This window comes from Marmota marmota, unplaced genomic scaffold (genome assembly GCF_001458135.2).
Source record: "Marmota marmota marmota unplaced genomic scaffold, marMar, whole genome shotgun sequence".
In the NCBI taxonomy this organism is placed as follows: domain Eukaryota; kingdom Metazoa; phylum Chordata; class Mammalia; order Rodentia; family Sciuridae; genus Marmota; species Marmota marmota.
Genome location: NW_025999842.1, coordinates 9,238,627 through 9,264,964, shown reverse-complemented (window position 1 = coordinate 9,264,964; position 26,338 = coordinate 9,238,627). Strand labels below are relative to the sequence as shown.

Here is a 26,338-nt window from a genome sequence, read left to right as displayed (position 1 = left end):
TATATATATATATATATATATATATATATATATATATATATATATATACACACACACACACCAAATAAAAATAAAGAGATTCCAAATGTTAAAACAGGATAAATAGAGTTCAAATACTATTCATACACTACTAAAAATGTATTAAGGAGAAGAAATTTGATGACTAATGAATTAATTAGTTCATGTGAATTTTTTTTTACCTAGCAAGTTTTGACTTTATTGATGTTTTAGTTAATAAATTTCTTTAATATTTCTCTTAACATTCAGAAGTTGACTCAACTTGCAGTTCTCTAAGAAAACAATTTGTCTCCTTTTTTTGCAATACTGAGAATTGTGTTGAGGCAATTTAGCACCCTAGATCAAAATAAAATAAATAACTTAGTGGTAAAGCACCCCAGGGTTCAATTCCAAGTACCAAATAAATAAATAAATCAGCATTTTGCAGGTAGGAGACAGGAAATGACTTAGTCTAAACCAGGGTTGTGGTGGTAGTGGTGCATAATTATACATGATAGTGAGCTTCATTGTAAACCAGACTTTCTTCACCCAGGGGCCTGTGAATAGGTGGGAAGAAAAAGCTTCACTTTGGCTTTTTCACTATCTATCAGAAATGGGCATTTTCTTCCATTACTGTATCACAAATTTTTAAAAATTATTTTGTTAAGTGCATTTTAATGTAATTTTTCCTTTGTAACTCCATGAATTTTTTGCATTTAGAAACTTTTTTTGTTTGTTCATTTTTGTTTTGTCTATCCAGGATTGAATCTAGGGATACTTAACCACTAAGCCACATTGACAGCCCTTTTTATTTTTATTTTGAGAAAGAGCCTTACTAAGTTGCTGAGGCTAGCTTTGAACTTGCAATCCTCCTGTCTCAGTCTCCTGAGTTGCTGGGATTATATGTGTGTACCTCCATATCTGGCCAACATTTAGAAACATTTTGAGAAGAGGTTTATAGGCTTTATTAAGGGCCTATGGCTAAAAGAAGAAAAAATGTTACCCTCTGTTATGAGGACAGTAAGAACTGAGAAATCTCTGAATTGTGCTTTGCTTTCTTCTTTTCACTGGAGATAATAATATCTGATAATGAACTTCACTTAACATACTGTTATACTTTTAGGTTTATGTACAAGTTAATAAAGAAGCAGCAGACAATAAAAATATAGCAAAATTGGCCCATGAATTCTTCCAACGATTAGAACTGGGTGACATCCAAGCACTTTCACTGTGGCAAAGATTTCGGGACTTGAGCATTGAAGAGTACATTCGGATTTACCAGGTACCTGTTCGCCCCCTGAACCCTTCTGTGATATGGTGCAACTCACTGGCACTATTGCTTAGTGAAGCTGCTGCTTAAGCTCATATTTAAGAATAGATTTCTGGTTGAGTTGGAAATGAGGACTCTAATGTTGTTCTTTGGGCTGGGAGTTCAAGCTACAAAATAATCCTGAGGTGATGTCAGATGACTTTCTAATACTTCTTTTCAGTCTGGTTTTCCCATCCTCTCTTATCATGCCTTCACTTAATTTTTTCTTCGTTTACCTCCTTAGGCCTGTATATGATGGTTATAAATTCATTCATTTAATAAACATTTGCTAGGGAAGGTATTCAACAATGAATAAAAGACAAAATTTTTGCTGTCATGGACCTTTTATTGTAGCATAGAGCAAAACAAGTTAAAGGTAGAGTGAAGTAAACAAGAAATATATATAGTCTGTTAGATGGTGTTAGATGGTAAGATCAATCATATATGTTCTGTGACTAGTGTGAGGAAAGATTTTGTAAGAAGTCTACTTATCTGAAGTAAATAAGCAAGATAAAGAACAGTAGGAAAGGAAATCAAAGAGGATGAAGGGTGGGATGTGATGTGGGCCATTCTCCAGGGCTATATAGTATGGCTTTCTGCTATGATAGAAATATTCTGTATCTATGATGTCCATTATGGTAACTGCTAACCACATGTCACATTTCAACCCTTGAAGGATGAGTAGTACAACTAAGGAAGTAAATTCTATTTTATTTAATTCTAATTTAAGTAGTCATATATATATTGAATAGCACAGTATCATTGTAAGGACTTGACCTGTGTAGTAGCGCAGGCCTATAATACCAGCAGCTTGGGGGGCTAAGGCAGGAGAATTGCAAGTTTAAGGCTAGCCTCAGTAACTTAGGGAGGCCTTAAGCAACTTATTGAGACCCTGTCTCAAAGTAAAATATAAAAAGGGCCAGGGAAATGGGGATGTGGCTCAGTGGTTAAGTGCCCTGGGACCAAAAAAAAAAAAAATGTTTTTTTTAATAGGAGTAACTTGAGCTAATTTTTATTTTCCCCATCTACATTACAGATTGTAAAACCTCCTTAATTTTGTTTTACTGTAAGATAATTGGAGATTTAACTAACATTAATTGTTTTCTTTCTGAACCCTTTTAGCGTTTAGGAATATACTTTGATGAATATTCAGGAGAATCATTTTATCGTGAAAAATCTCAAGAAGTCTTAAAGTTGCTGGAAAGTAAAGGACTCCTACAGAAAACGATGTATGATCAGGTTATGATTTTTTTAGTTACGCATTTTTTGAAATTGGTGTTGCTGTATTCTTTCAATAAGGATAACAAAATGCATGGTGCAGCCGTTCTGGCTTTTTCTCATAGTGCTTTTTTTTTTTTTTTTTTTTTTGCTTCTGTTTAAAGTACTTTGCCACATGCTTTTGCTGTAATAGCAAAAGCCTGGTAAGGGTGGGAGAAAAGGTATTATCTGTTCTTTATATGAGACAGAACTGAAACACAGAAAATGTAAGTGAACTGCCTTGAGTCACACAAACTGATAAGATGTAACCTTAAAAGGAAGTAGAACTACTTCTTAAGACTCAACCTTATCTTTTTTAAAAAAAACTCCATCCTTTTCAAAAAAGGTTTAAGGAAGCTTGGATTTAAGGAGTAAAAGTGAGCAAATCAGGAAGTAGGGTAGGAAATAAAGTCAGAGGTGTTGTTAGTGCATACCTACTGGTATTGTTTTCTTGTATATATTTAATATATATGTAGAATCATTTTATTTTTTAAAAATCATTTTTAATTGACAAAAGAGAAATTGCATGTACTTATGGTATGTGTATGTCTTAATGTATGTATACATTGTTGAGTGTCTAAATTTAAGCTAGTTAACATACTTGACTGTGATGAGAATGAACTCTCTGAAAATCATCTCTCACAGCTGTGATGACATTTAAAATCTATTCTCTTAGCAATTTTCAGTTTATTATACATTATTATTAATTATAGTCACCATGTATAGATAGATCTCCAGATCCTTCTTCCTGTCTGACTGCAACTTTGTACCCTTTAACATCTCATTCCCTATCCCTGGTATATACTCTGCTTCTGAGTTAGATTCTTTTAGATTTCACATATAGGTGAGATCATATAAGTTTGTTTTTCTGTGTTTGGCTTATTTCTCTGAGCATGATTTTCTTCAGACTTATCCATGTTGTCAAAATGACAAGATTTTCCTTTTAAGGCTGGATAGTTTTCCATGGTATGCCATATTTCTTATATCCATCTCCTGTTAGCAAACAACTTGGGTTGATTACATATCTTGGCTATCATGGATAAAGCTGCACAGTGAATGTGACAGTGCAGATATCCCTTCAACATACTGATTTCATTTCCTTTGGATGTGTACCCAAAAGTAAGATCATAGTGGATCATAATGGATTATAGTGTAATTCTACCTGTAAAATTTTTTTAAAGAACCTCTATATTAGTTTTCCATAGTAACGTACTAATTTATAATCCTACCAGCATTATATAAGGATTCCTTTTCTCCACATCCTTACCAACACTTGTTTTTTGTTTTGATAAAAACTGCTCTAAGAGGTCGATGAGCACTCACTGTGGTTTTCATTTGCATTTCCCTTATGGTTAGTGATGTCAAGCACCTTTTCATATACCTGTTAGCCTTTCGTGTCTTCTTTTGAGAACTGTCTCTACAAGTCCTTTGTACATTTTTAATATTATTTGTTTTCTTTCTGTTGACATTTGAGTTTTCCTTATATATTCCTGATATTAACCCCTCATCAGATACATGATTTGCAAATACTTTCTCCCATTCTGTAGATTATCTCTTTACTCTGTTGATTGTTTTCCTTAGCTCTGTTGATTGAAGCTTTTTAGTTTGATGTTTCATTTGTCTATTTTTACTTTTTTTGCCTGGGCTTTTAGGATCACAAGCAAGAAATCTAATAATTTTATAATTTCAGGTCTTTTGTTTGTGTTTAAATCATTTTGTACATGGGGTGAGGTAAGGGTCCAGCTCCATTATTCTGCTTGTAAATTTCCAGTTTTCCCAATAATATTTATTGATGAGATGGACCTTTCCCCATTGTGTAATCCTGGCACCTCTGTTGAAGGTCAATTGACTATAAATGTGTGGTTTTTATCTAGGCTTTCTCTTTTGTTCCTTTGGTCTATGTCTCTTTTGAAACAGTATAATCCTGTTTGGGTTACTATAATTTTTAGTAGATTTTAAGATCACTGGTGTAATTTCTCTAGCTTTTTTCTCCTTTGCTTAAGAGTTTTGTGGCTATTTGGGATCTTTTGTTTTTCCATAGGAATTTTAGGATTTTTATTTCTATGAAAAATGTTAGGATTTTGATAAGGAATGTACTGAATCTGTAGATCTGTAGTATGAACATTTAAAAAATATTGTTCCAATCAGTGAACATAGATTATCTTTTCAGGTATTTGTCTTAATTTCTTGCATCATTTTATAATTTTCACTGTACAAATCTTTCACCTTATTTAAATTTATTCCAAAGTATTTTAAATTTGTTGATGCTACTGCAAATGGAATTATTTTTTCTTTATTTCACTTTCAGCTAGTTCATTATTAGTGTACAGAAATTCTTTTGGGTTTTGTTAGTTTTGTATTAGGCAGCTTTACTAAATTTGTTTATTCTAACAGTTTCTTGGTGAACAGTTTAGGATTTTCTATATAGAAGATCTTGTTTCCTATGAAGAAAGACTGTTTAACTTCTTTTCCAATTCAGATGGCTTATATTTCATTTGCTTGCCTAATTGCTCTCTAGTTTAGCTTTTAGCTTCCTGTCAGCTGAGCAGAGAAATAGTGCAAATCACAGGAGCCTAAGCAATTGTAGTACAGAAGCATACCAGTTGCTTACAATTGTCACTTTTCATAGTCCCAAAGCAAAATTTCTCCTGTCATCTTTATAAAGAAGACATGAAAAATGTAGTTAATAGCATCATCAGTAATGCTCTTAAGGAAAAGTTTTAAATTGTCATATATAAATTCCAGTTTTTCAGCTGGGTATGGTGGCACACACCTATAATTAACCTGCTCAGGAGGCTGAGGAAGGAGTATTCCAAGCTAGAGGCCAGCCAGGGTCACTTAGTGATATCCTTTCTGGAAAAAAAAAAAAAAAAAAAAGTCGGAGGCCAGGGCAGAGGATGTAACAAGGTGTTTGCCTAGCTCATGTGAGATCCTGGATTCAAATCCCAGTACAGCCAAAAGAAAAAATCAATTTCAATTTTTGGTCAAGCAAAAATACAATAAAATTCTATGGTTTTTAATGCTGAGGAATACTTTCTAGCATGTTAAAAGTTAGCCTAATATTAATGTATAACATCCAATTAGAAAAAGAGTTTATGATATTTCATAGTTAAAACTCAGTTGTAATCTCATTTTTAAACTAGCCATATTAAAATTTTTACCTGAGTAACTTAGTCAGTGTTACAGATTTTAAAAATATAGGATGGACTGGGGTTATAGCTCAGTGGTAGAGCACTTGCCTAGCATGTGTGAGGCACTGGGTTCAATTCTTGGCACCACATATAAATAAATAAATAAAATAAAGGTCCATTGACAACTGAAAGAAAACAATTTAAAAAATATATGTGTGTGTGTGTGTGTGTGTATCATGACCAAACATTAATTATGTCATACCCACTTTTTTTTTTTTAATACGAGGAATTGAACCCAGGGGTGCTTAACCACTGAGCCACATCCCAGCTCTTTTTACATTTTATTTAAAGACAGGGTCTCACTAAGTTGCTGAGGCTGGCTATGAACTTGTGATCCTCCTGCCTCAGCATCCCTAGCCTCTAGGATTACAGAGATGTGCCACCATGCCCACTTTTAATAGATTCTCAATCAGAGTTCTTACTTCGTGGTTTTTTGTTCATTGTTTGTTATAGGTTGAATTGAAAAGGCTTATTGCTATTTGATTTGCCAGAGGTGATGTTATAGATGTACTTTTTGAAGTTATAATTTGTTTCAGAGTTGCCTTTTTTGCATTTCTAGAAAAGGAACAGCTATAGTAGATCTCTCTGGGAATGGTGACTCCTCTTCAATTTGTACTGTAATGCGAAGTGATGGGACTTCTCTCTATGCAACCAGGTTTGTTGCGTCTGCAGGGGGAAACATTGGAACGTATATATGACTTGGTGTTCTTTTCCTAGGATTAATGCCAAAATAATCATTTCATCCTCAAAAATCTATAGGATTTCCACACTAGAATACATTGTTCTACGAACTATAAAACTGAATTTCTTCATAATCAACTACTGTGTATTTTTACAATTGTACATGGTGGGCAATTGTACTAAAAGGTGACCAAGTTAGCTTAGTTCTGTCCTCATACATTAAAGACCATCTTATATGGACATTAATACCAGAACTCATTATGATTATGGTAAAATAGACCAAGAGAGATGTAGGCCTGTTGCTTTTATGTGTGTGTGTGTGTATTTTTTTCACCCATCTCCATGATTCATTTCAGGGAAGGGAACATTCTCTGATGATCAGTAAGAACTGGGTTTAAATCCAACATTATTTTGGGGATAAATCTAGTAGTAAAAAGAGTCAGAACAATAAATAGTCATACAAGCAAGCATGACCATACCCAAGCACTGCTGGCAAAAGGCTCCAGTGTCTCCCAGGCAAGAATTTTATATTCTAAGTCACAAACCATTTTTGTTGTTGTTTTATGGTCCTGGGGATGAACGTAGAACTTCATGCATACTAGTCAAGCTACATCCCCAGCCTCTACACAAACTACTTTTGTAGCATAAAGTCATATTATTATTGGCAGTAACTATAATCATTTATTGTAAACAACTTTAAACAACCAGTCTTTTAATTGTCCCTAGAACATTCATCTGTTTCTATTACTTGTGGACATTTCCCTTTATCATCATGCAATTGGAGTTGGGAAGTGAGAAGAACCTATGTCTTAAGAGACACATACTTTTTCTAGACATAAAATATATATATGGTAGAAATTTTTTTGTGCCAGCAAATTATCCCTTGACCAGTGGTTAAAAGAAATGTCCATTCAGAATGAAAATTCATATCTGAAAGACTACAACTATCTTGATCTGTTTTTGTGGACTATCATTAGGTCTAGAATTTCAATACTATTACTTTGGGGAAAAAGAAAAAGTCTCCTTGGAACAGAGGATGTATGACAGAGTCCCCACTGCTACCCTGATCTGGTATCTTTTTCAGCCTTTCATTATGTCTAGATATTTCTATATATTTACTTTAACACCTGTACTTTCTCTTTTTACTTTGGGGAAATAATTCTCCCTTTGCTATACTGGGTTCCTTATAGAATACATCTATATGTGAGGATGTGAATTAAAGGAGTTGTTGGAGCAGAAAAGAAAAGTGCAGGAGAATACTGCAAAAAGCACAGAGCATAGGTCTGACACATGGATTTTTTGTTCTGGCACCACAACTATCACTTCCCTATCCAGGCTATGGTTCCCTGCTTTATGAAGTGGCAGACCTGGACTAAAATCACCTGGCATTTCTTCCAGCTTTCAAATTCAGTTTCTATAAACTCAACCTAGAACTGTTTCTTATATTTTCTTTTGTTCTTTGTTTCAAGAGGTTTCTTTTGTCCTTGGCTAAAACCAAAAGTATAATGGGACTATGTAGTTGTGACATCATTTTTGTGATAATCTTCATTTTTGTGATAACCTTTTATTATCATAATCCCTCTCAAGAATCTTGTTAGCTATAGTTTGCCTAACTGCAACCCTCATGAATTTTTAATGCCACAGCTCTGCTGTATATTTGTGTGTACTGTAGCATATTTAAGCTGCATAAAGAACAAGATTTTCTTGCCCCTTAGAAACCAGTTTTTGCCTTTAGTGAGAATGCATATTCTGTGCATGAGGTGGGTACTGATGATAATCTTCCAACATTTCAAAAGATTTAATAATTTTTTTCAATCCTTCCAGTATTATGTATTAACCAAAACAGTTTTAATATTCAGCTTTAGTATCATTTTAATAATCTTGGACTTATACTTTTATAGTTTATGGTTTACTTTTTATTATTTTACACTAGGTTCAAAGTAAATACTTCGTATAATTAGAGATAAAAGAGGTAGGTGTAATTTTTATCAAAGGACTTATGGACTTTTAATATACACTATAAGATATGGCTTCTGAGTAGTCCAAGATTTTGAAGATCCTTAATAGTACTAGAAGAAGAGTGCTTAGATGATACCTCTTTCGCTACTATATCATCTATATTTAAATTATTTAATTGTCATAAACGTGACACTTAGGTTTTTTTTTTTTTTTTTGTAAACATTTACCTAGAAGATACTTTGCCTGTAGCTATTATAGTTTTTATTATTACTTGTTTTAGAGCTTTGCTTATTTATTTGTTTCTCCAGAGCTTTTCTTATTACTACTTTTCCCAAACCTGTTTTGTATCAAAAGTATGTATGTATTAGGACTATACAAGCATGTATCCTATATTTTGGGCTATTGGATAATATAGTAGTTCTTAAATAGAAAAGTTTTGTTGTTATTAAATAGGTAAAATTAGTTATTATTAAATCTACATAACTCTTAATTTATGGCCATTTTTTCAGAGATATAGCAGCTGCTATAGATCGAATGGACAAGTATAATTTTGATACAATGATTTATGTGGTAAGTAATCACAATAAAGATCAAAAGGTTATGACCCCTACATCATGAAAACAGCAGAGATAGAAATTATATACCATGTTGAAAAATACAGAAAAATAATTTTGTCAAACTCAAAATTCAACATTAAATATAGTTCAGGTAGCAACCTTTTTTATATGTGGTGCTGAGAATCAAACCCAGTGCTTCATACATGCTAGGCAAAGCTCTATCACTGAGCTACAACCCCAGCCTGGCAACCTCTATTTTATTTTTTTTTTTTAAATATTTATTTATTTATTTATTTTAGTTTTAGGCGGACACAACATCTTTGTTTGTATGTGGTGCTGAGGATCGAACCCGGGCCGCACGCACGCCAGGCGAGCGCTCTACCACTTGAGCCACATCCCCAGCCCCATGCAACCTCTATTTTAGAACGACTTTTGTGTGTGTGTGTGTGTGTGTGTGTGTGTGTGGTGCTGGGGATTGAATCCAGGGTCTTGTACATGCAAGGCAAACACTCTCCAATTGAACTATATCCTCAGTCCCTAGAAAGATTTTTTTTTTAACTTAAAAATGAAAAAATTCACATTGCTTTATAGTAAAAACATTGCATAAATCAGGAAAATTGTTATGTGAAATTAATAAATTGCACTGTAATGCAATTGTTTTTAAAGAATTTTTTGTTTTCTAGTAGTTTAACTCACAAAAAGTTTTAAAACAGTACCTTTCACCCAGCTATCCCCAAAGGTAATATCTTATCATAGTACTTTTCGATATCAGGACATTGACATTTGTAAAGACCTTGTTCAGATTTCACCAATTTTTACACCTCTCATCTGTGAGTTGGGTTTCATTAAATTTTATCATGTGAATAGATTTATGTAACCATCACCACATTTACAACATGAAATTTTTCTTTCACAAAGCCTACTTTCTGGTGATCAGCCACCAAAAAGTTAGTTTTCCTCCAACCCTAACCCTGTAATATAAATGGAATCATACAGTATGTAACCTTTTGAGATCAGCTTTATTCGCCCACTATAATGAATGTTCTTGAGATTTATCCAAGCTGTTTTGTCAGTAATGTTTTGTTTTGTTTTGTTTTAATGAGTGAGTTATCTAGTTTGTTCTCCCCTTTCCTTCCATTTCATGTGCAATCTCTTTTTATTAAAAAAGTTACCATCAAACATCTTTTTATTTATTTATTTTTCATTACTGGGGACTAAACCCAAGGCCCTCCACATGCCGTGGCAAGCTCTCTACCACTGAGCTACACCCCCAGACTTTTTAAAATTTTATTTTGAGACAGGGTCTTGCTATGTTGCCCAGATGTCAAACTTGAGATCTTCCTGTCTGAGCCCCTAAAGTAGCTGGGATTACAGTATGCACCACCATGCCTGACTCGAACATCTTTTTAAAGTTTGTCTTTGGTCTTCTTGAAAATAGACATCATAATAGCTGAGAGAGAGAGATTTAAATAGAAATCACAGAAAATTAAAGTTCATATTTCCTCTTGACTTGATGGAGTACTATGGCCCTTATTTCCCTCTCTTAGAGCACTCAGTTTAGATACTTTTTTATAGGCATCCCCTTTTCATATTTATATTAAACATACTGATTGACAGTGACTTTAGTCTGTCAAAACTGTTAATTTGATTCAGGTCCAACCTAGTTTTGTATAATTATTACTGTATTTTTATTTTAAATATTTTTTTCCCAAGACAGATAAAGGGCAAAAAAAGCATTTTCAGCAAGTATTCCAAATGCTGAAGATCATGGGATATGATTGGGCAGAAAGGTAATGTCTGCATGGTTCTTAATTGCTGCCCAGGGTCACTAAGTATTAGGTCAGCTAAGCCTGAAAATGTACCTAGAGAGATTTTTATTCAGACTTCAGATCTTTGTTTTAAGTTTTGGGATGGAGAAGCGGAGTTGATTTTTATATTAATTTATGTTCTGATAGTATGTTTTTGTTGGATATTTGCCATCACTGTCTAGATTTTCAGAATTCTGAATCCCCTTCCTTAAAAGCAACTAGTAGTTTAATCACCTGCTAGTGGTTATCTGGTTATCTTATAAAATAAAGCTCTCTGCTTAGTATGTTTGGGGCTTCAACAAGTCACATCTTGTTTTATTTTATTAATTTTAAAAACTTCACCATGAGGGGTAGTTTGTGTTCCTCTCTGGAAGAATATTTTGGTATACTCAGGATTACCAGTTCATTTTTAGCTTTCTGTTGACTAAATGCCTGTGCATTTCAGGTGCCAGCACGTGCCCTTTGGAGTAGTCCAAGGAATGAAGACAAGAAGGGGAGATGTCACTTTTCTGGAAGATGTCTTAAATGAGATTCGACTAAGGATGCTACAGAATATGGCTTCCATTAAAAGTAAATTCACATTTTGTTGTTGAAGTCATACCTTACATGCTACTTTTATGTTTTACTAGACTTTCAGGCAATGTGATATAATTGTCTGTTGAACTTTCCCTGGCCATGTCAAAAGTAGCTTTCACTGATTTTTAGATGCCCAAGGTAACAGACCTGCTGCTCATGAATTGTTTATTTTAATAATCTCAATAGAATCTTACTCTTCTTTTCATGGACAGTTCAGGCATCGTCATTCTGTTGTCTGGGTTATTGTGTGAGGTTCCTATGTTACAAATTAGATACAGGTCACAAGCTCATATGGATTTATTTAATCTCCCTTAGAAAAATAAGTGTCAGCTATATCTAATATCTTACAAGGCATATCTGTAGGAAAAATAAATTCTTATTTCTTCCCTTTAATGAGGCAGGAAAAGTAAAAATTAGCCTAAACTAGGAAGGTAAAGTGCCCACTCTGAACTTGTTTGGTTTTAATTGTCAGCATGCATTTTTGGCAGATTTTTTCTCCACCTCTATCTGTGATGTTGGCAGTGTCAGGCAGGTTAAAGAGAGCTGCCTTTGTCTATTTCAGCAACTAAAGAACTCGAGAACCCACAAGAGACTGCAGAGAGGGTTGGGCTTGCAGCGCTCATTATTCAGGTCTGTTTAGATCTCTTCTTATGAGACCTTTTTGTCTGGTATTAGAACAAATCCTAGGGCTAAAGATTTACTGTCATTGTAGGACTTCAGAGGTTTACTCTTATCGGATTATCAGTTCAGCTGGGATCGTGTTTTCCAGAGTCGTGGGGATACAGGAGTCTTCCTTCAGTACACGCACGCCCGCCTCCACAGGTGAAAAGAGACCACAGGGAAACCACTGCCCTCCCCTAGGTTGGGACCTGGGTGTTGTAGTTCCAAGACCAATAGCAGGCCCTGTTTGTTGGGTTTTTCTAGCATCTCCTATTCAAAGCCAGTTAAAGCACAACAGACCTCCTGTTATTGTTGTTTTTAAATATTTATTAAGCACCTACAAGAAATGCCTTTATGTATATTAACCTTAATTAGTTCAAAATCATGCTGCCAAAGAATGTATTATTGCCTACATTTTACAGATACAGAAACAAATCGAGAATTTGAGGATTCAAATTGAGATTCAATTTTAATTTCTCAGTTGAGAAAATGGAGGATTCAGGTCAAATATGTTAGCACTGAAGTTTAGGGCTATGTTAAGGAGATCAAGACTGTACATTTGAGGTAATGTTCATCACCTACAGTTATGTGTGTGTCCTTGGATGAAGTCTATGATGTTTTTAACTTATAATAGTTTGGAAGAGACTTTTGGATCTGGTTATCTGAATGACCTCAACACTGCTTGCTTACAAGAGCCACAGTCTGTTTCAATTCTCCAGCATCTTCTCAGGTATGATGGTTTTTTGGTATTACCAAGTCTGCTTCTGCTAATTGAATTAACTGTTGGTTGGTTTTTGCTGACCACTAAAAAGTATGCCCCAAAAGTGTTTTTTCTGCCTTTTGAGGGAAGATGAAGTGCATTACTCAAGATCAGTCTTTGAGTCTTAAAAAGGCTATCACCTCTGAATTAGCAGAAATGCCTGGCATCCACTAGCCCATTGTTTGGGCAGGTAAAGCCTGATAAAAGCATAAACTTATGGTTTTAGAAAAGAACACCTTCTCACCCTGATAAGGAAAAATCCTCCCTTTGTGCAGCTTCTAAAAGGTCATACATCCTTCACTTGCTTGCTGGCTTCAGCTCACAGTCTCAAATAAATCTATCTGTCTGATGCCCCCACACTGGACAGGAGGCCATACCTGTTAGACTTGTTAACATAGATCAGTCCCAAGAAGAATGTGGGTAGCTGAAACCAAGGCAGTTTTCTTTGATTGCCAAACAGTAAAATTTACTCATGGGCAGCTAATTTGTGAAGGAAAATAAACCAACCTGATTTTCTTAGCCTTGAAGGTAGATTTTGTAGATTATGTTCCTCAAATTGGCTGGAGGCTTTGTACATTCATTTTAACAGCCATGATTTAAGTCTGCTCTGGACTAGGCCTAAGAGATAGCAAGATGATTTAGAAAGTCCCTGCATCCAGAATTTGTAAGAAAAATATGCATTTACCTTCAGATGTACACAGGTCTTTTTCCATATGCCCTCTATTCTTAATGATATCAAGTAAGTCTTTTCATCCAAGGTCTCTTAACAACTTAGAGTAATGTGTGCATAGTCTGTCTCTGTCAGCTCTCCCTATCATCTTTCTTTTAGGTTCGACGAAGTGCTTTTTAAATCATCTCAGGACCTTCAACCCAGGCACATTGTTAGTTACCTTCTAACTCTAAGGTATTTGATAATTTTCCTATTTTCAAGCATTAATGACATTTGAGACCTGATCCAACAAAGAACATTTCTTTCATCTAAAGATTTCCTATAAATAGACAGATCCCTTGCCCCCCAAAATTGATGGTTTTGCTGCAAGTTACAGGAATTTTTGCCAATTAGCAATTCAGTTTCATTTATTCATCAGTGACATAAAGTATAGTCACTATAGTCAAATGAATAGGGACAACTACCCATGATGATCTGGGTAGTTACAGCACAGTGCATATTTGTTGTGATACAGTGAACATAAAAGACAATTTTAGCCCAGACCTGGAGGATCAGAAGGGGCTTCTCAGGGGAAAGCAGTAGATATTAATCAGGAGAAGCATGTATCTAGGAAGAAGGAAAAAGCAGAGTTGAGCAAGAACTACAAGGATATTCCTGGAAGGGATGACAGATGATGTCTGTATAGGCCTTTTTGCCATGTACTTTTTGCTATTTAGATTTTCAGGGCAGTGGGTCCATAAAAGCATTTTAAGCAGAGGCACAGAAACATCAAGTCAGCTAGAGAGAGGGTAGAGATTGAACTAGGAGGCAAATCAGTGAAACTCTGATAGAAATTTTATGGTTATTTTAAAACCTTTGAATAGAAGTTGAGTCTACTTTTACACAGCAACAGTATTAACTTCCTATAAGCAATTTTAAAAATTTTTTTTTAGTTGTAGATGGACATGATACATTTATTTTATTTATTTGTATGTGGTGCTAAGGATCAAACCCAGTGCCTCACACATGCTAGGCAAGCACATTACCACTGAGCCACTGCCACAGTCCCTCCCATAAGCTATTTAAGAAAGGAAATTTTGCTTTTACTCAATATCTACTAAATTAGAGACTTAGTTGAACTATTTTTTTCAGTTATAGATAGACAACAGACACAATACTTTATTTATTTTAATGTGATTCTGAGGATCAAACCCAGTGCCTCACATATGCTAGGCAAGTGCTCTATTGCTGAGCTCCAAACCCAGCCTTAGGACTATTTTCTTGACTAAATTTTTTTTTCCTTGATATACAGAGGAAATAAAGCCAGAAAATCTTAGGAAATATCAGTCATTAAATGAATATCCTAAGCATCATTTCTCTGGGACACTGTTCTACTTGGTGCCATACCTGAATAGAAAAGGTGTTTCAAAGAAGAGTAGCCTGTGTGTGTGGAATGGATTGATAACTAGTCTCTAGCCCACCTCCTCACTCTACACAGGGAAAAGGCCGTGGCATATTATACTTTTTAATTTTAAAGATTATCCAAGTAAGTAAAAAGTTGTTAGCAAGGAATAACCTATATTTGTAAAACTAGCAATGAGGGCTGGGGACGTAGCTCAGTTGGTAAAGTACTTGCCTCACATGCACAAGGCTCTGGGTTTAATCCCCAGCCCCACCCCCCCCACACACACACAAAATAAATAAATGAAGGAGAAACTAGCAATGAAATTATAATATCAAGAACTTGGTAATAGAACCAAGACCAAAATTTAAAGCTTGAGTTGAGTGTGTTTTAGTTTGTTTTAGAAAAGCAGTGAACTTCAGTCTCAGCTTTACAACTTTGGATACCTTCTTTAGTGCTTCCAAATTTTGACTTATTCCAATTTGAGGGAAAAGAATTAGATATAACATGAACTTGATAACAGGAAATTTCTTCTTGTTCCAATGATGATTTCTCTCTTTCTGTTTTAGTCATCTTGCAGCTGTGGCACACAAAACACTCCAAATAAAAGATAGTCCTCCTGATGTGGCTGGGGTAGGTTATAATGAATGTCTTTCCTGGAATCCTTAGCAGCCTCAGACCAAGATTCCAAAACATTAGTAGAATTTTATCAAATAACATTTTATTGTTACACTATAGAAATGTATTTTCTGATTCAGGTAATAATTAAGAATTGGAGTCTAACAACCAATGCTCATAAACTAAGAAACACATTTTCCTACATCCAGTATAGAGTTGAAAAGTTCAACCATTCCCACTCCACAAATGCCTTCTGTACTAGTCTTGCTGTAAGGGATTCAAGAATTTCTTCCTTTACCTATAGTAAACTCTAGGGTACTTGAAATGTTATTCCTACTTTAAATTAGAAGTTAGAATTGCTTCTAAAACTTGCTGGTGCAGTGGCACATGTCTGTAATCCCAGCAGCTCTGGAGGCTGAGGCAGGAGGATCAAGAATTGAAAGCCAGCCTTAGCAAAAGCAAGGCACTAAGCTACTCAGTGGGACCCTGTTTCTATATAAAATTCAAAAAAGTTAGGGCTAGGGATGTGGTTCAGTGGTTGAATGCCTCTGAGTTCAATCACCAGTACCTCTACTCCCCCCAAAATTATTTCTCTTCTAAAACCATTCTTATTTATTTACTTACAGGTAGCATGTTATTGAACATCTAATCATTCTTTGGTTTATTTTGTAGGCCAGACTTCATCTTTTCAAAGCTGTCCGTTCTGTCTTGGCCAATGGAATGAAACTTCTTGGAATAATTCCTGTATGTAGAATGTAATTTGTAATTAAAATGGTGTTTTAAAATGCTAAGTGAATTTCAGTTATTTGTTTTTAGATGAAATACGTATGACTTACCAACTTATTTAATCCTTATCCTTAAAAAAGTAATGTGAGTTCCCTCATGGTCAATAGGTACTTAGACATTTGTAAAACTAAGCTGTGTCATTTTAAACTCAAAATATCGTGGTCTAATGGGGATAAAGAATTTAAACTATGACTTGACGTTTCTTATAGTGTCATTCTTCCAGAAATTAATTTTGGGCAGGCAGGGGAGAATCAAGGATTGAACTCAGGGGCCCTCGACCACTAAGCCACATCCCCAGCCGTATTTTATATTTTATTTAGAGACAGCAAGAGCACCTCACTCTTGCTGAGGCTGGCTTTGAACTAGTAATCCTCTTGCCTCAGCCTCCCAAGCCGTTGGTAGTCATGGCTAGTTCTGAAAAATAAGATTAAAAAAAACTAAGCATCTTTTTGGCAGTATAGCTGACAACTACTCCCAGGGAGAACCTACCTCACACTTACCTTTTAGTTGATACATACTGGCAGCTTCCTATGTTAACTTCAGGCTGAATATATTTGAATAGCAAGAAAATTAATTGTACAGACATTCACAAAATGCAGTCCAATAGTTAAACTGTATTTGAAGAGGAATTTAAAAAAAAAAAACTTTCTGTATCTACATATTTGTTATGTAGATTTTGTATGACTTGATGCAATAACATGAGCTTGATTTAGATGAGTAGGATGTGATTTGTTTGATCAGCGCCATCCTCTGCCAGCATTTTCATTCACATCTTTTGTAAGTCATTCTAAGTGTTGCTAGTAGAAGTTTTCTGAATACAAAAATTTTCATCTCTTTTTATGAAGAAAAACAATGAGTCAAAGTTTCTCCAGTTGGAATAACCATTGTTTTATATTGGCAAGTATGGTTTACCTTCATCTAGAAGACTCATCCATACAGTCTCAATTTTAAGTGAGTTAGATTCCATACTATTTTCTGCTTAAAATTCCCTTAGCACAAACATCCATAGAATAAAAATGTATAATAGGTACAACCAGAGATATGAAAAATTGTGCTATGTGTAATAAGAATTGCAATGCATTCCACTGTCATTTATTTTTTACAAATCAATTAAAAAATTAAAATAAAATGTACAATAGGAACATGTTTTATATGTGCATGCAGTATCATCCCTCTACACTTCTGAGACATTTTCTCCTTCCCAGATCAATTTGAATCTTAAGTGATATGACACATGGACAGTAATGGTTAGAGCAAAGTCTTCACAAAAGCAGGTCCCTGAAAAAAACACTCATTAATTTCTACAACCAAGAGCCCTATAACTCTGATTGCTATTATTTAGATTTATTTGGTTTTGTTTCACTTAAACCACGTTTATAGATATTATTTGCGAACAAAGAACCTTGATATGATTCTACATGCTGAAAGAAATTGGTTTGGTTTTCTATGTTTTTGCATTCTTAATGGTCATATCTACATTACAAAAAAAGTGATTAAACAGAATTCATATAAATAAGTTTATTGCTGAATTTCCCAATTAACATTATAGAAATTTTTTTAAAAACACTGAAATTTAACAAATTATTGAGAGCCCAACATTTAACCATACTTTATAAAAAAAAGTATAAAAGTGACATTAGAAATGTTTTTGAAAAAAAGTATACCTTCTAAGAGGAAAGAAATATGAACCAGACAATGAATGGCACAAATACAGCACTAAGTACTCAGTCACCACCCAGAATCATCGTCTGAGTTATGAAATAGATTCCATTACACATTCAAGTTTGTTTCTGAACTAGCTTGTCTCGTTTCTGACTCTTTAAAGAGCTAGGTCTTTACTGCTGCTGGGACACAATATTGTATGTGAATTGGAGAACAAGGAAGGGCCATCCTTCTCCCCTGGTACCTGAACAAGAGAACAGTTAGTACAGAAATGGCTTTGGCACTTTAACCCTTGAACATTGTCCCACACCTTGTTACTTGAACATTGTAGCTTCACATGATTTTAATACCATATCATCTCCATACTTTTTATATACATTATTTATATATACAGTAATAAAATTCCTTCATTCTAAACAGTACAGCTTGAACCCAAACAGGCTCACGTTAAATCTCTGTATTAACAGTTCATTCATATAGCTTTCTTCTTGATTCTTATGTCATATCGTTAATTGGTTCTCAGTTTAATCTACCTTCCAAGATTGACTTAAGGCTCTAGTTTAATGCAAATGGTTTAGTGATAGTAGAAATCTCTCCTGAGGCTCAAATCACACTCCAATGATTCTCTCTTTTGAAGCTGTTTCACCTTGTTGGATGGATGTAGTATCTTGTCTAGGTAATCCATAGAGATATATGGAAACACATACAAGAAGAGTACCTAGAGCAAAGGTAAGTGCTGAGAAGGAGGCAAACAAAGAAAAAGAAAAGTTTAATTTGTCTTTGTGCTTTTAAAGCTCTATAACAATAAATTTCTGAAAATTTTAAATTAAGTATTTATACTGTCATAAGAAATAAATCTAAAGGTTCTGTTTTTATGATGGTAATATTTAGAAAGTTTGTCCATTCTAGCACAAAGGAAAAAGGGGCGACATTCACTGATCACTGAGAAAGAATAGCTTCCTATAATTTGAATATAAAATACAAATACATTGAATGCAAAAAAAAAAAAAAGGAGTGTGTGGGGCTGAAGTTGTGGCTCAGTTGTAGAGCGCTTGCCTAACGTGTGGGGCACTGGGTTTGATTCTCAGCACTGCATATAAATAAATAAAATAAAGGTCCATTGACAATTTAAAAATATTCTTAAAAAATACAGTGTGATGTGGCTTTTCCATGATATCAGAAATGTGGAAAAGTTTAGAGTAAAATACACTTGAACAAAATTCAGAGTTAGGTGACCAATTATTCAAATAACTGAAAATTTCTGAATGGGAAGAGATAAAGTGGTGATTTATTGTATAAAATTACATGTCCTGCAATACTTTTTAAATCTTTATTCTGAAAATCAGAATACAAAAAACAGAATTACCACTTGTCAAAAGTTGGCATGTAAGCATTATATAAATAAATGCTTATGATGAAATTCCATTAAAAATAGAACCATATTCTATATGCAGTACAATGGCAGACTCTTAATAGCTTTTTAAAAAATGGCATGTAGAGAAATGACATCAAGCTATGATTTTAATTCACCCCTAAAGAGAAAAGACCAGCTTTGCCTTCAAAAAAGAGGGGCAGTTTTTATCTTACATCTAAATAGTTAACTGAAAGCATTTTACACTGTTACCAGATTTTCTTCAGGAGCAAGGACCTAAGAACAAATCAGAACTACAATTAAAAGTTCATCTAACAAACAAAAAATCACCCAAATCAGGTAAGAAAAACATCTATGGAATGTCTGGAGATACCCAACACTGAAGTTTTAGGTGGTTAGCTTTATACAGGTTACTTACTATGAGTCAGGCAGATTCCCTGCAAAACAACCCCAGGAGATAGTGACGTTATTCCCATTTTACAGATGACGAAACAAACATAGGTTATGTAACGTCTCCAAAGTTATACAACTAATAAATGGTACAGGCTAGATTTGAATCATACTATTAAATGGTTTTCTGCAGCATTACTGTTTATCTACCTGCATTTGTAAAAGGAATAAATTCTAAAATTAAATGTAAATACAGGCCAGGCCTATACTTAACAGACATTTGATAGATTTTCCTTGTGTGTTTTATAATATAGAACTGGTCAATAGTGAAAATGATTATATAGCATAAAGCACCCTAAAATATTTACTGCTTAAGTAATTCAGAAGCCAACTGAATGGCAGGAAACTTATATTAGAAGGACTAACATAGCAGTGGTGTCAGAAAGCTAGCTATAATATTTAACTTATATTAATTACATGAGAACAAAAATGTTTAAATGAAAAAAGTAAATCTTTATAAAATAGAAAATAAAAATCTAGACTTGGATTATTTTCAAAACCAATTCACACCTAACCAAGTCCAGAACAGGAAAATATAAGCTAAAGAAGGAGATGAAAATGTTTTCTGTTTTCTTCAAAATAATCCTAACTAATTTAATCCAAGTATCATTTTCTTGAGTACCATTCATATTAGTTGTCCCCGAGAATCTATGGGGCATTGAATCATACTATAAAATGGTTTTCTGCAAAATTACTGTTTATCTACCTATTCCTATTATAAGAGGAATATGAAAATTTGTACATGTTCTAGTCCCATATATTAAGTGGCATATTTGCATGCAACCTACAGACATCCTTCTGTATACTTAATTTATAGGTTACTTACCATACCTAATACAATGTAAGTGGTTATATAAATACCTGCTCTACTAGATAGTTCAGAGGATAATGACAAGAAAAAGTCTGTATAGATGCATTTTTCCCCCCCAATTTTTTCTAATGGCTGATTGAATTCAGGGATGCAGAACCCACAGATAGGGAGGGCCTACTGTTCACCTTGATCACTCAGGTCATCATGTATCTAACATCTCTGGAACAGAGAAGCCATGACTGCAAAAAAAAAAAAGCTCTTTTTAATACCTAAGCAGTCCCCTCACTTTCACATAGAACCCGGCATCCTTCAGCTTCAGCTCTAGGACCATTTAAAAAGCCTAACTATTGCCTCCTTACATTCCACACAATTGTGATTTGTAGTAAGAAAACTAGGAATTTCTACAAACAGCACAGCCAGTTGCCATTTTTAATGAGATGAGTGAATCAGGTAGGTGAAAGGTTCTTCCATGTTAACAACTAATATAAACTAAGACATACTTATCTGTAATCCAAACAGCATCACTGAAGCAATGGTAGAAAGGACAATGGCTGCTGCTGCAGAAAAGCCTTTCATAATGTTGTCTGTGTACTTGACCACAACAGAAGTATAGAGGCCTCCAACACTTGCAAGAACTTGAGATAGAGAAAGAGAAAAATCTTAACACTCAAATAAATAAAACATTCCATAATGATGAGCTAATTTCATTCCCAGAGATGCTATACTAATTTACCTAGAAAAAATACTATTTTCCTTAGAAGCAGTCAACTGAGAGTTTGTACTAAAAGTGAATAGTAGTTCCTTCATAAATGTTTCTTGGATGCCTAATAATCTATTACTAAATTGTAAACATTTATTGCTATCACATTTGACACTTTTGATTATGAAAGAAAATTGTTTTGGGGTAGAGTGTCACAAAAGAAAGTCAATAAAACCAAAATTACATTTTTGAACTGATATTCACAGTATCAAAAGAATAATGTCAAAATGCTATAAAGGTTTAAAGTAGATATCTAACCTTAAAAAAAAAAAGTAAAAAGGATCTACTCATAACCTTTAATTCCTGGATACTTACAGATAACAAACCAGACATAATATGTGTAACCATAGAAAAATCCTTTTTCTTTAATTTCAGCTCCATCTGACAAGTAGGCGCCAACTAATGTCACAACAATTCCTGACAGATACATTTGAATGTTTCTCACCCAAAGGGAAGTGTCGGAACTCTTTAAGACTTTTTCAAAATACACTCCTGAAATAAGAAAATTAGACAAGAATATATTAAAGATATTATTATGAATTAATTTAAAACATCTCATTTAGAACATACCCTAGAGATTATAAAGTATATGATTTGAGGAACAAACATTTATTATGTAGGTTATGACACATGATATACTGAATATTACGAATGTGCACTTTTACACCGAACATGAGGTTTAATAACTAAGAGTAACTTTAAAAGCTATATTTGACAGAAGACTATTAAATTATTGTTAAGAACAGTTTCTGCCTTTATTGTAGCAGTAAGATAGATCACAAAAGCTTATTAATGCCACTAAAAGACTTGCATTGGTCAGCCAAAAAAACTATACTATTAAATTATCTTAATCACACCCTTGTTGCAAAATAACCATAAAATCACCAGTTAAAAAAGAGTTTTTCCAGTGACATATCCAAAATAAAATTTGAATAGGACTTGCTGAGTAAAGACATCTTCCTATATAAGTTCATAAAATGTCAGAAGGACCATAAACTAGATAATAAACTTTGTGTATATGTGCATTTTTCCCCAAGTTGTGGGTCCATCATTTTTTTGTTTTGAGATACTCAAAGTTAGTATGATTCCCCAGACTAGAAGTCACACACCAGTATTAAGTTTTTTATTTAAATGAATGCATGTTTGACAAGGAATTTAAAATTTTTAGATATAAATACCATGTTAGACTTAGGAACTGGTTCTCAAGTACTCATCAACCAAAACGTTTAATGAAAAATGATTTTTTTTTTATAAACCTATGTTAGAGCCAAAGAATGGGGGGAAAACTGTAAAATAGATATATTTATTTCTACTTTTGATTTTATTTCTGCAAAAACCACTTAATTATTCAGTGCTTAGTTTTTCTGATTATAATATTCTAATTATTAAGTTAGTTATTCAAATAATAATTCTTCCCAGCATAGAAGAATATTCTCAAATGTGTATTGAGATGCTGTATCTAAATACAACGGTGGACACAAAATATTTAATTGCTCAAAAAGTTTGCTAAAAATCAAAAATATATTATTTGGGGAAGGGTGACTATTTCTGTTTCTGATTTGTTGGCTCCTAAGAAAAAATGTTTAGCATGATACTGGTTAATTAAGTGTAGTCCTAAATTTAGATTTTCTCTGCTTCTAAAACACCTATTTCAAGTAGTATATTTCCATATTCTACCTGTCTTCCTAGTCAAAAATAAAAAGTCCTAACACTTGAAATAGGTACAAATAATAAAAAAATTTAGCTATAACTAATATATTCTTAAAGAGGTTCAAGTTTTATTCCTATTGAAAATATTTCTAAAACACATTTCATTTCTCACATTGCACTTCAGCATTCATTATCTTTTCTTTATTCATTGGAGTTGTCCCTACACATATGTCCCCAGACTTTCTGTTTTCTTCATGGTAGTGATTTTATGTTCTCTTCTCTCCCTTTTTAGATGCTATGATTTTGTATGTTTCTGAGTTATACTCCATCCACCTCCTCTTTCTGTTCTGTAGCTCCTAGTCTGTTGAAGCAGAGGACAACTTGAGGCTATAGGCAAAACAGACACCAAGCTGGTCAACATTAACATCCTACTGGAGCTAGCAGTTACAGGAAAATTGGAAAATGTATTTTGAGCTCTCTGAAGGCCAATTTTTTCCATTTTTCAGGAGTCTGTTTTCATTTACTTCTGGATTGTTGTCTAGAGTGAGACAGTCAAAGATGAAAAAAAGTATGTTCTTAGAAAGCTAACTGCAAGTCTGAATAAGAACTGAGGTCTGAACTGAGTCAAACAAGGTCACACATTTACTAGAAATAACAGCTGACACCAAACTATAAGATGATAAAGCTTTAATGAGAATAAAATTGTTATGACAAAGCAAGATAAATTAGGTCCATTTTTACAAGTTTTGACTTCAAAAAAATGTAACAACAGGTAAAATGATATTTCCATAACTTACCTGCAAACCCTGAGCACAATACAGCAATTGCTATAGCACCAAACCCTAATAATGGATTCTGTTCCACCTGAAATATTAATTTAAAAGTTACTTTCAGTCGCTAACAAATAGAATTTATCCAACAGTCCACACAAATGAATTAAAAAATCAGTGGTACAGTCCTACCAAAAGTATATTCATATCAGGTATTCTATAGAATAAGACAGGACGGAACAAAACATAAAGACCGTTCCAGAAATTAACCAGAACACTTAAGTTAAAATGTATCCTTAAAATCAGACATAAGATATGCATAATATGACATGAATATCTTCTGTTTCCTAATACCAATAACTAGCACAGAATTTTGCATAGTTAGCCTGAATCTTAATTTTCATTTGTCACCACCCTAATTCATACACTTTATAGCATCAATCCTAGAACTTATTTATTCCCTAACAGCTTGAGGATGAAGTGCTGGTTTTGAGACTCCCCTCTTTATCAAATATAGTATAACTTCTGTACCATAATCAGTGCTGTATATTGAATTAATAAATATGATGATGATACACAGCTCTGGCTGTTAAATAATTTCATGTATAGGAAAACTGACAAATATACACTGTGAGACATGTGCTAATAGATATATGTAAATGGGGCCCCAATCTACTGTTTCAACTTTATTTTCTCTTTCTTCCCTAAATTAATCTCCAGGAGTTTTCATCTGTCTCTCCTGAGAGATACTGTTTCAATGTTGCTGAAATTAGAGGGCTGACACTTGACTATAATGTAACAAGAATACACCTTGTTCAAAATAAATAAGCCTAATGTAAGGAGAGTAAGTACCTGAGAGAGAAAGCTTGGTCTAAAATGTTTGTATGATGATAAAAGGAGAAACAGAAGACACTGTAGACCAGTGGTTCTCAAAGTATGGTCCCTGGACCAGCAGCAGCAGCATCACCTGGGAATTTATTAGAAATGAAAGTTGTCAGGCCCTACCCCAGACCTACTGAACCATAAGCTATGGGAATGGGCCCAGCAATCTGTTTTAAATAACCTTCCAGTTGCTTCTGATAAATGCTAAAATTTAAGAGCCACTGCTATACTATAAACTGATTAACATAGATGCTTTCCTAGTAAGATCACAAGACTGGCATAAATACTAGGAAAAAAATCTTACTGTGAGATTATCACTAAATCTGCTGGGAAGTTCAAACTAGTAAAAATCAGTGTCTAATAACTTCTTGACTTGCTTTCCTGCCAATTTAGTCCTTACAGTTAGGAAAAACAGTGATAAAAACAGCTTCTCTGGATTTAAATTCTGATAAGAACTGATAGATGATGAGGTAGACATGAGAGAAACTTTGGAAGAAAGCAACCTTTTTATCCTAGCATGAGTGATAGCCAGACACAGCAAGTTAAAGGACATGCACACTGTTCTTGAATAAACTGAATTTAATAAACTATCAGTTAATTCCATGACTAGTGGGATGTTGGTTCGAGACATATTATGAGTTTCTGAAGAATGAGGTACTGATGAAGAGTTAAAAAGAACACATAAAGAAATCAACATGACCGCTGGGGTTGGTGGCACACGCCTGTAATCTCAGTGACTTGGGAGACTGAGGCAGGAGGATCATAGACTTGAGGCCAGCCTTGGCAACTTGAGACTCTGTCTCAAAAAATAAAAAGGGATAGGGAGTGTAGCTCAGTTATAGAGGGCCCCTGGGGTCAATCTCCAGTATCACCGAAAACACAACAAAAAAAGCAACATGACTGCTTGAGGGCAACTTCACTGAATTCTGATTATAGGAACAAAAGAACTGAGGTGCAGATCACCAAGAGGAATATATAATAAGGAATTTCAAAACAGTATCAAGAAACTAAAAAATCAGAATAAGAAGAGCCTTATAAAAAAAAAAAAACCTTAAAACATTAAAGAGAAGTGATGTCCAAGACTTCTGATTTGCTATTATAAGAATACCTTGCTAAGTAAGTTCAGAAGTCTCTTTACCAAGAAATTTAGAAATAGAATAATGCTAGTACTAAGTGATTATAGCTGATATTGTTGTATAGAGTACTAGCCAAATGTTAAAGCAGACTTAGATGACTTGAACTTATGTCTAATGGTCATCATTGGAAAACAGTGTGGTTTCCTATTACTGTTAGATATGAGGTATCCCCAAAAGCTCATGTGTGAGACAATGTAAGAATTTTCAGAGGTGAAATGATTAGGTTATGTTTTAGCTGGGTGGTAGCTGTAGTCAGTTAGGGTGTGGCTGGAGGAGGTGGGTCACTGGGGGTTTGCCTTTGTGGTTTATATTTTGTTCTCTCTTGCTTAAAATATTACAGAATTTTCTAGAGGGGCCCAAAGTAGGGTAACCTGCCCTATAACTTGCTTTAGCTAACACCTTTTTTATATACATTACCTATGTGAGGTGAACTTAACACCTTTTCTATTGGTGTGAGGTATCAAAGTTAATATTTAACATTTAAAGGTTTGCTCTCAAATTATTCCTCTAAAGTTTTATAACTGAATTAAATGTGTAGTGCATATCTGATAAATGTTTTGAAATGTCACCAAGAACATGAGCATGCTTCCACATCATCCAAAGGTAATAAATACTAATCTAAAACACATTTTCTG

The 26,338-nt window shown here is 34.1% G+C and overlaps 2 protein-coding genes across 11 annotated transcripts in view; one reads left to right on the top strand and one right to left on the bottom strand.

Moving 5' to 3' along the window:
- Positions 1–26,338, top strand: part of Rars2 (arginyl-tRNA synthetase 2, mitochondrial) — a 93,314-nt gene that overhangs the window by 44,806 nt on the left and 22,170 nt on the right. For 8 of the 10 annotated variants that reach the window (XM_048806908.1, XM_048806766.1, XM_048806707.1 and 5 more), the window contains 12 exons: positions 1,121–1,279; positions 2,429–2,535; positions 6,314–6,409; positions 8,904–8,964; positions 10,665–10,741; positions 11,205–11,329; positions 11,898–11,965; positions 12,048–12,157; positions 12,630–12,725; positions 13,585–13,659; positions 15,376–15,439; positions 16,097–16,168. In XM_048806908.1, coding sequence (XP_048662865.1) covers positions 1,121–1,279; positions 2,429–2,535; positions 6,314–6,409; positions 8,904–8,964; positions 10,665–10,741; positions 11,205–11,329; positions 11,898–11,965; positions 12,048–12,157; positions 12,630–12,725; positions 13,585–13,659; positions 15,376–15,439; positions 16,097–16,168 — 1,110 coding nt within the window. Of the gene's footprint in view, positions 1–1,120; positions 1,280–2,428; positions 2,536–6,313; positions 6,410–8,903; positions 8,965–10,664; positions 10,742–11,204; positions 11,330–11,897; positions 11,966–12,047; positions 12,158–12,629; positions 12,726–13,584; positions 13,660–15,375; positions 15,440–16,096; positions 16,216–19,499; positions 19,560–26,338 lie in introns of those variants that run through there. The other 2 variants (XM_048806857.1, XM_015499260.2) reach the window with 2 other exon arrangements.
- Positions 17,714–26,338, bottom strand: part of Slc35a1 (solute carrier family 35 member A1) — a 30,943-nt gene continuing 22,318 nt past the window's right edge. Inside the window, exons 5-8 of the mRNA XM_015499203.2 lie at positions 23,713–23,779; positions 21,581–21,757; positions 21,006–21,140; positions 17,714–18,608 (exon numbers count right to left, since the gene is read on the bottom strand). Coding sequence (XP_015354689.1) covers positions 18,481–18,608; positions 21,006–21,140; positions 21,581–21,757; positions 23,713–23,779 — 507 coding nt within the window. The 3' untranslated portion in view covers positions 17,714–18,480. The remainder of the gene's footprint in view (positions 18,609–21,005; positions 21,141–21,580; positions 21,758–23,712; positions 23,780–26,338) is intronic.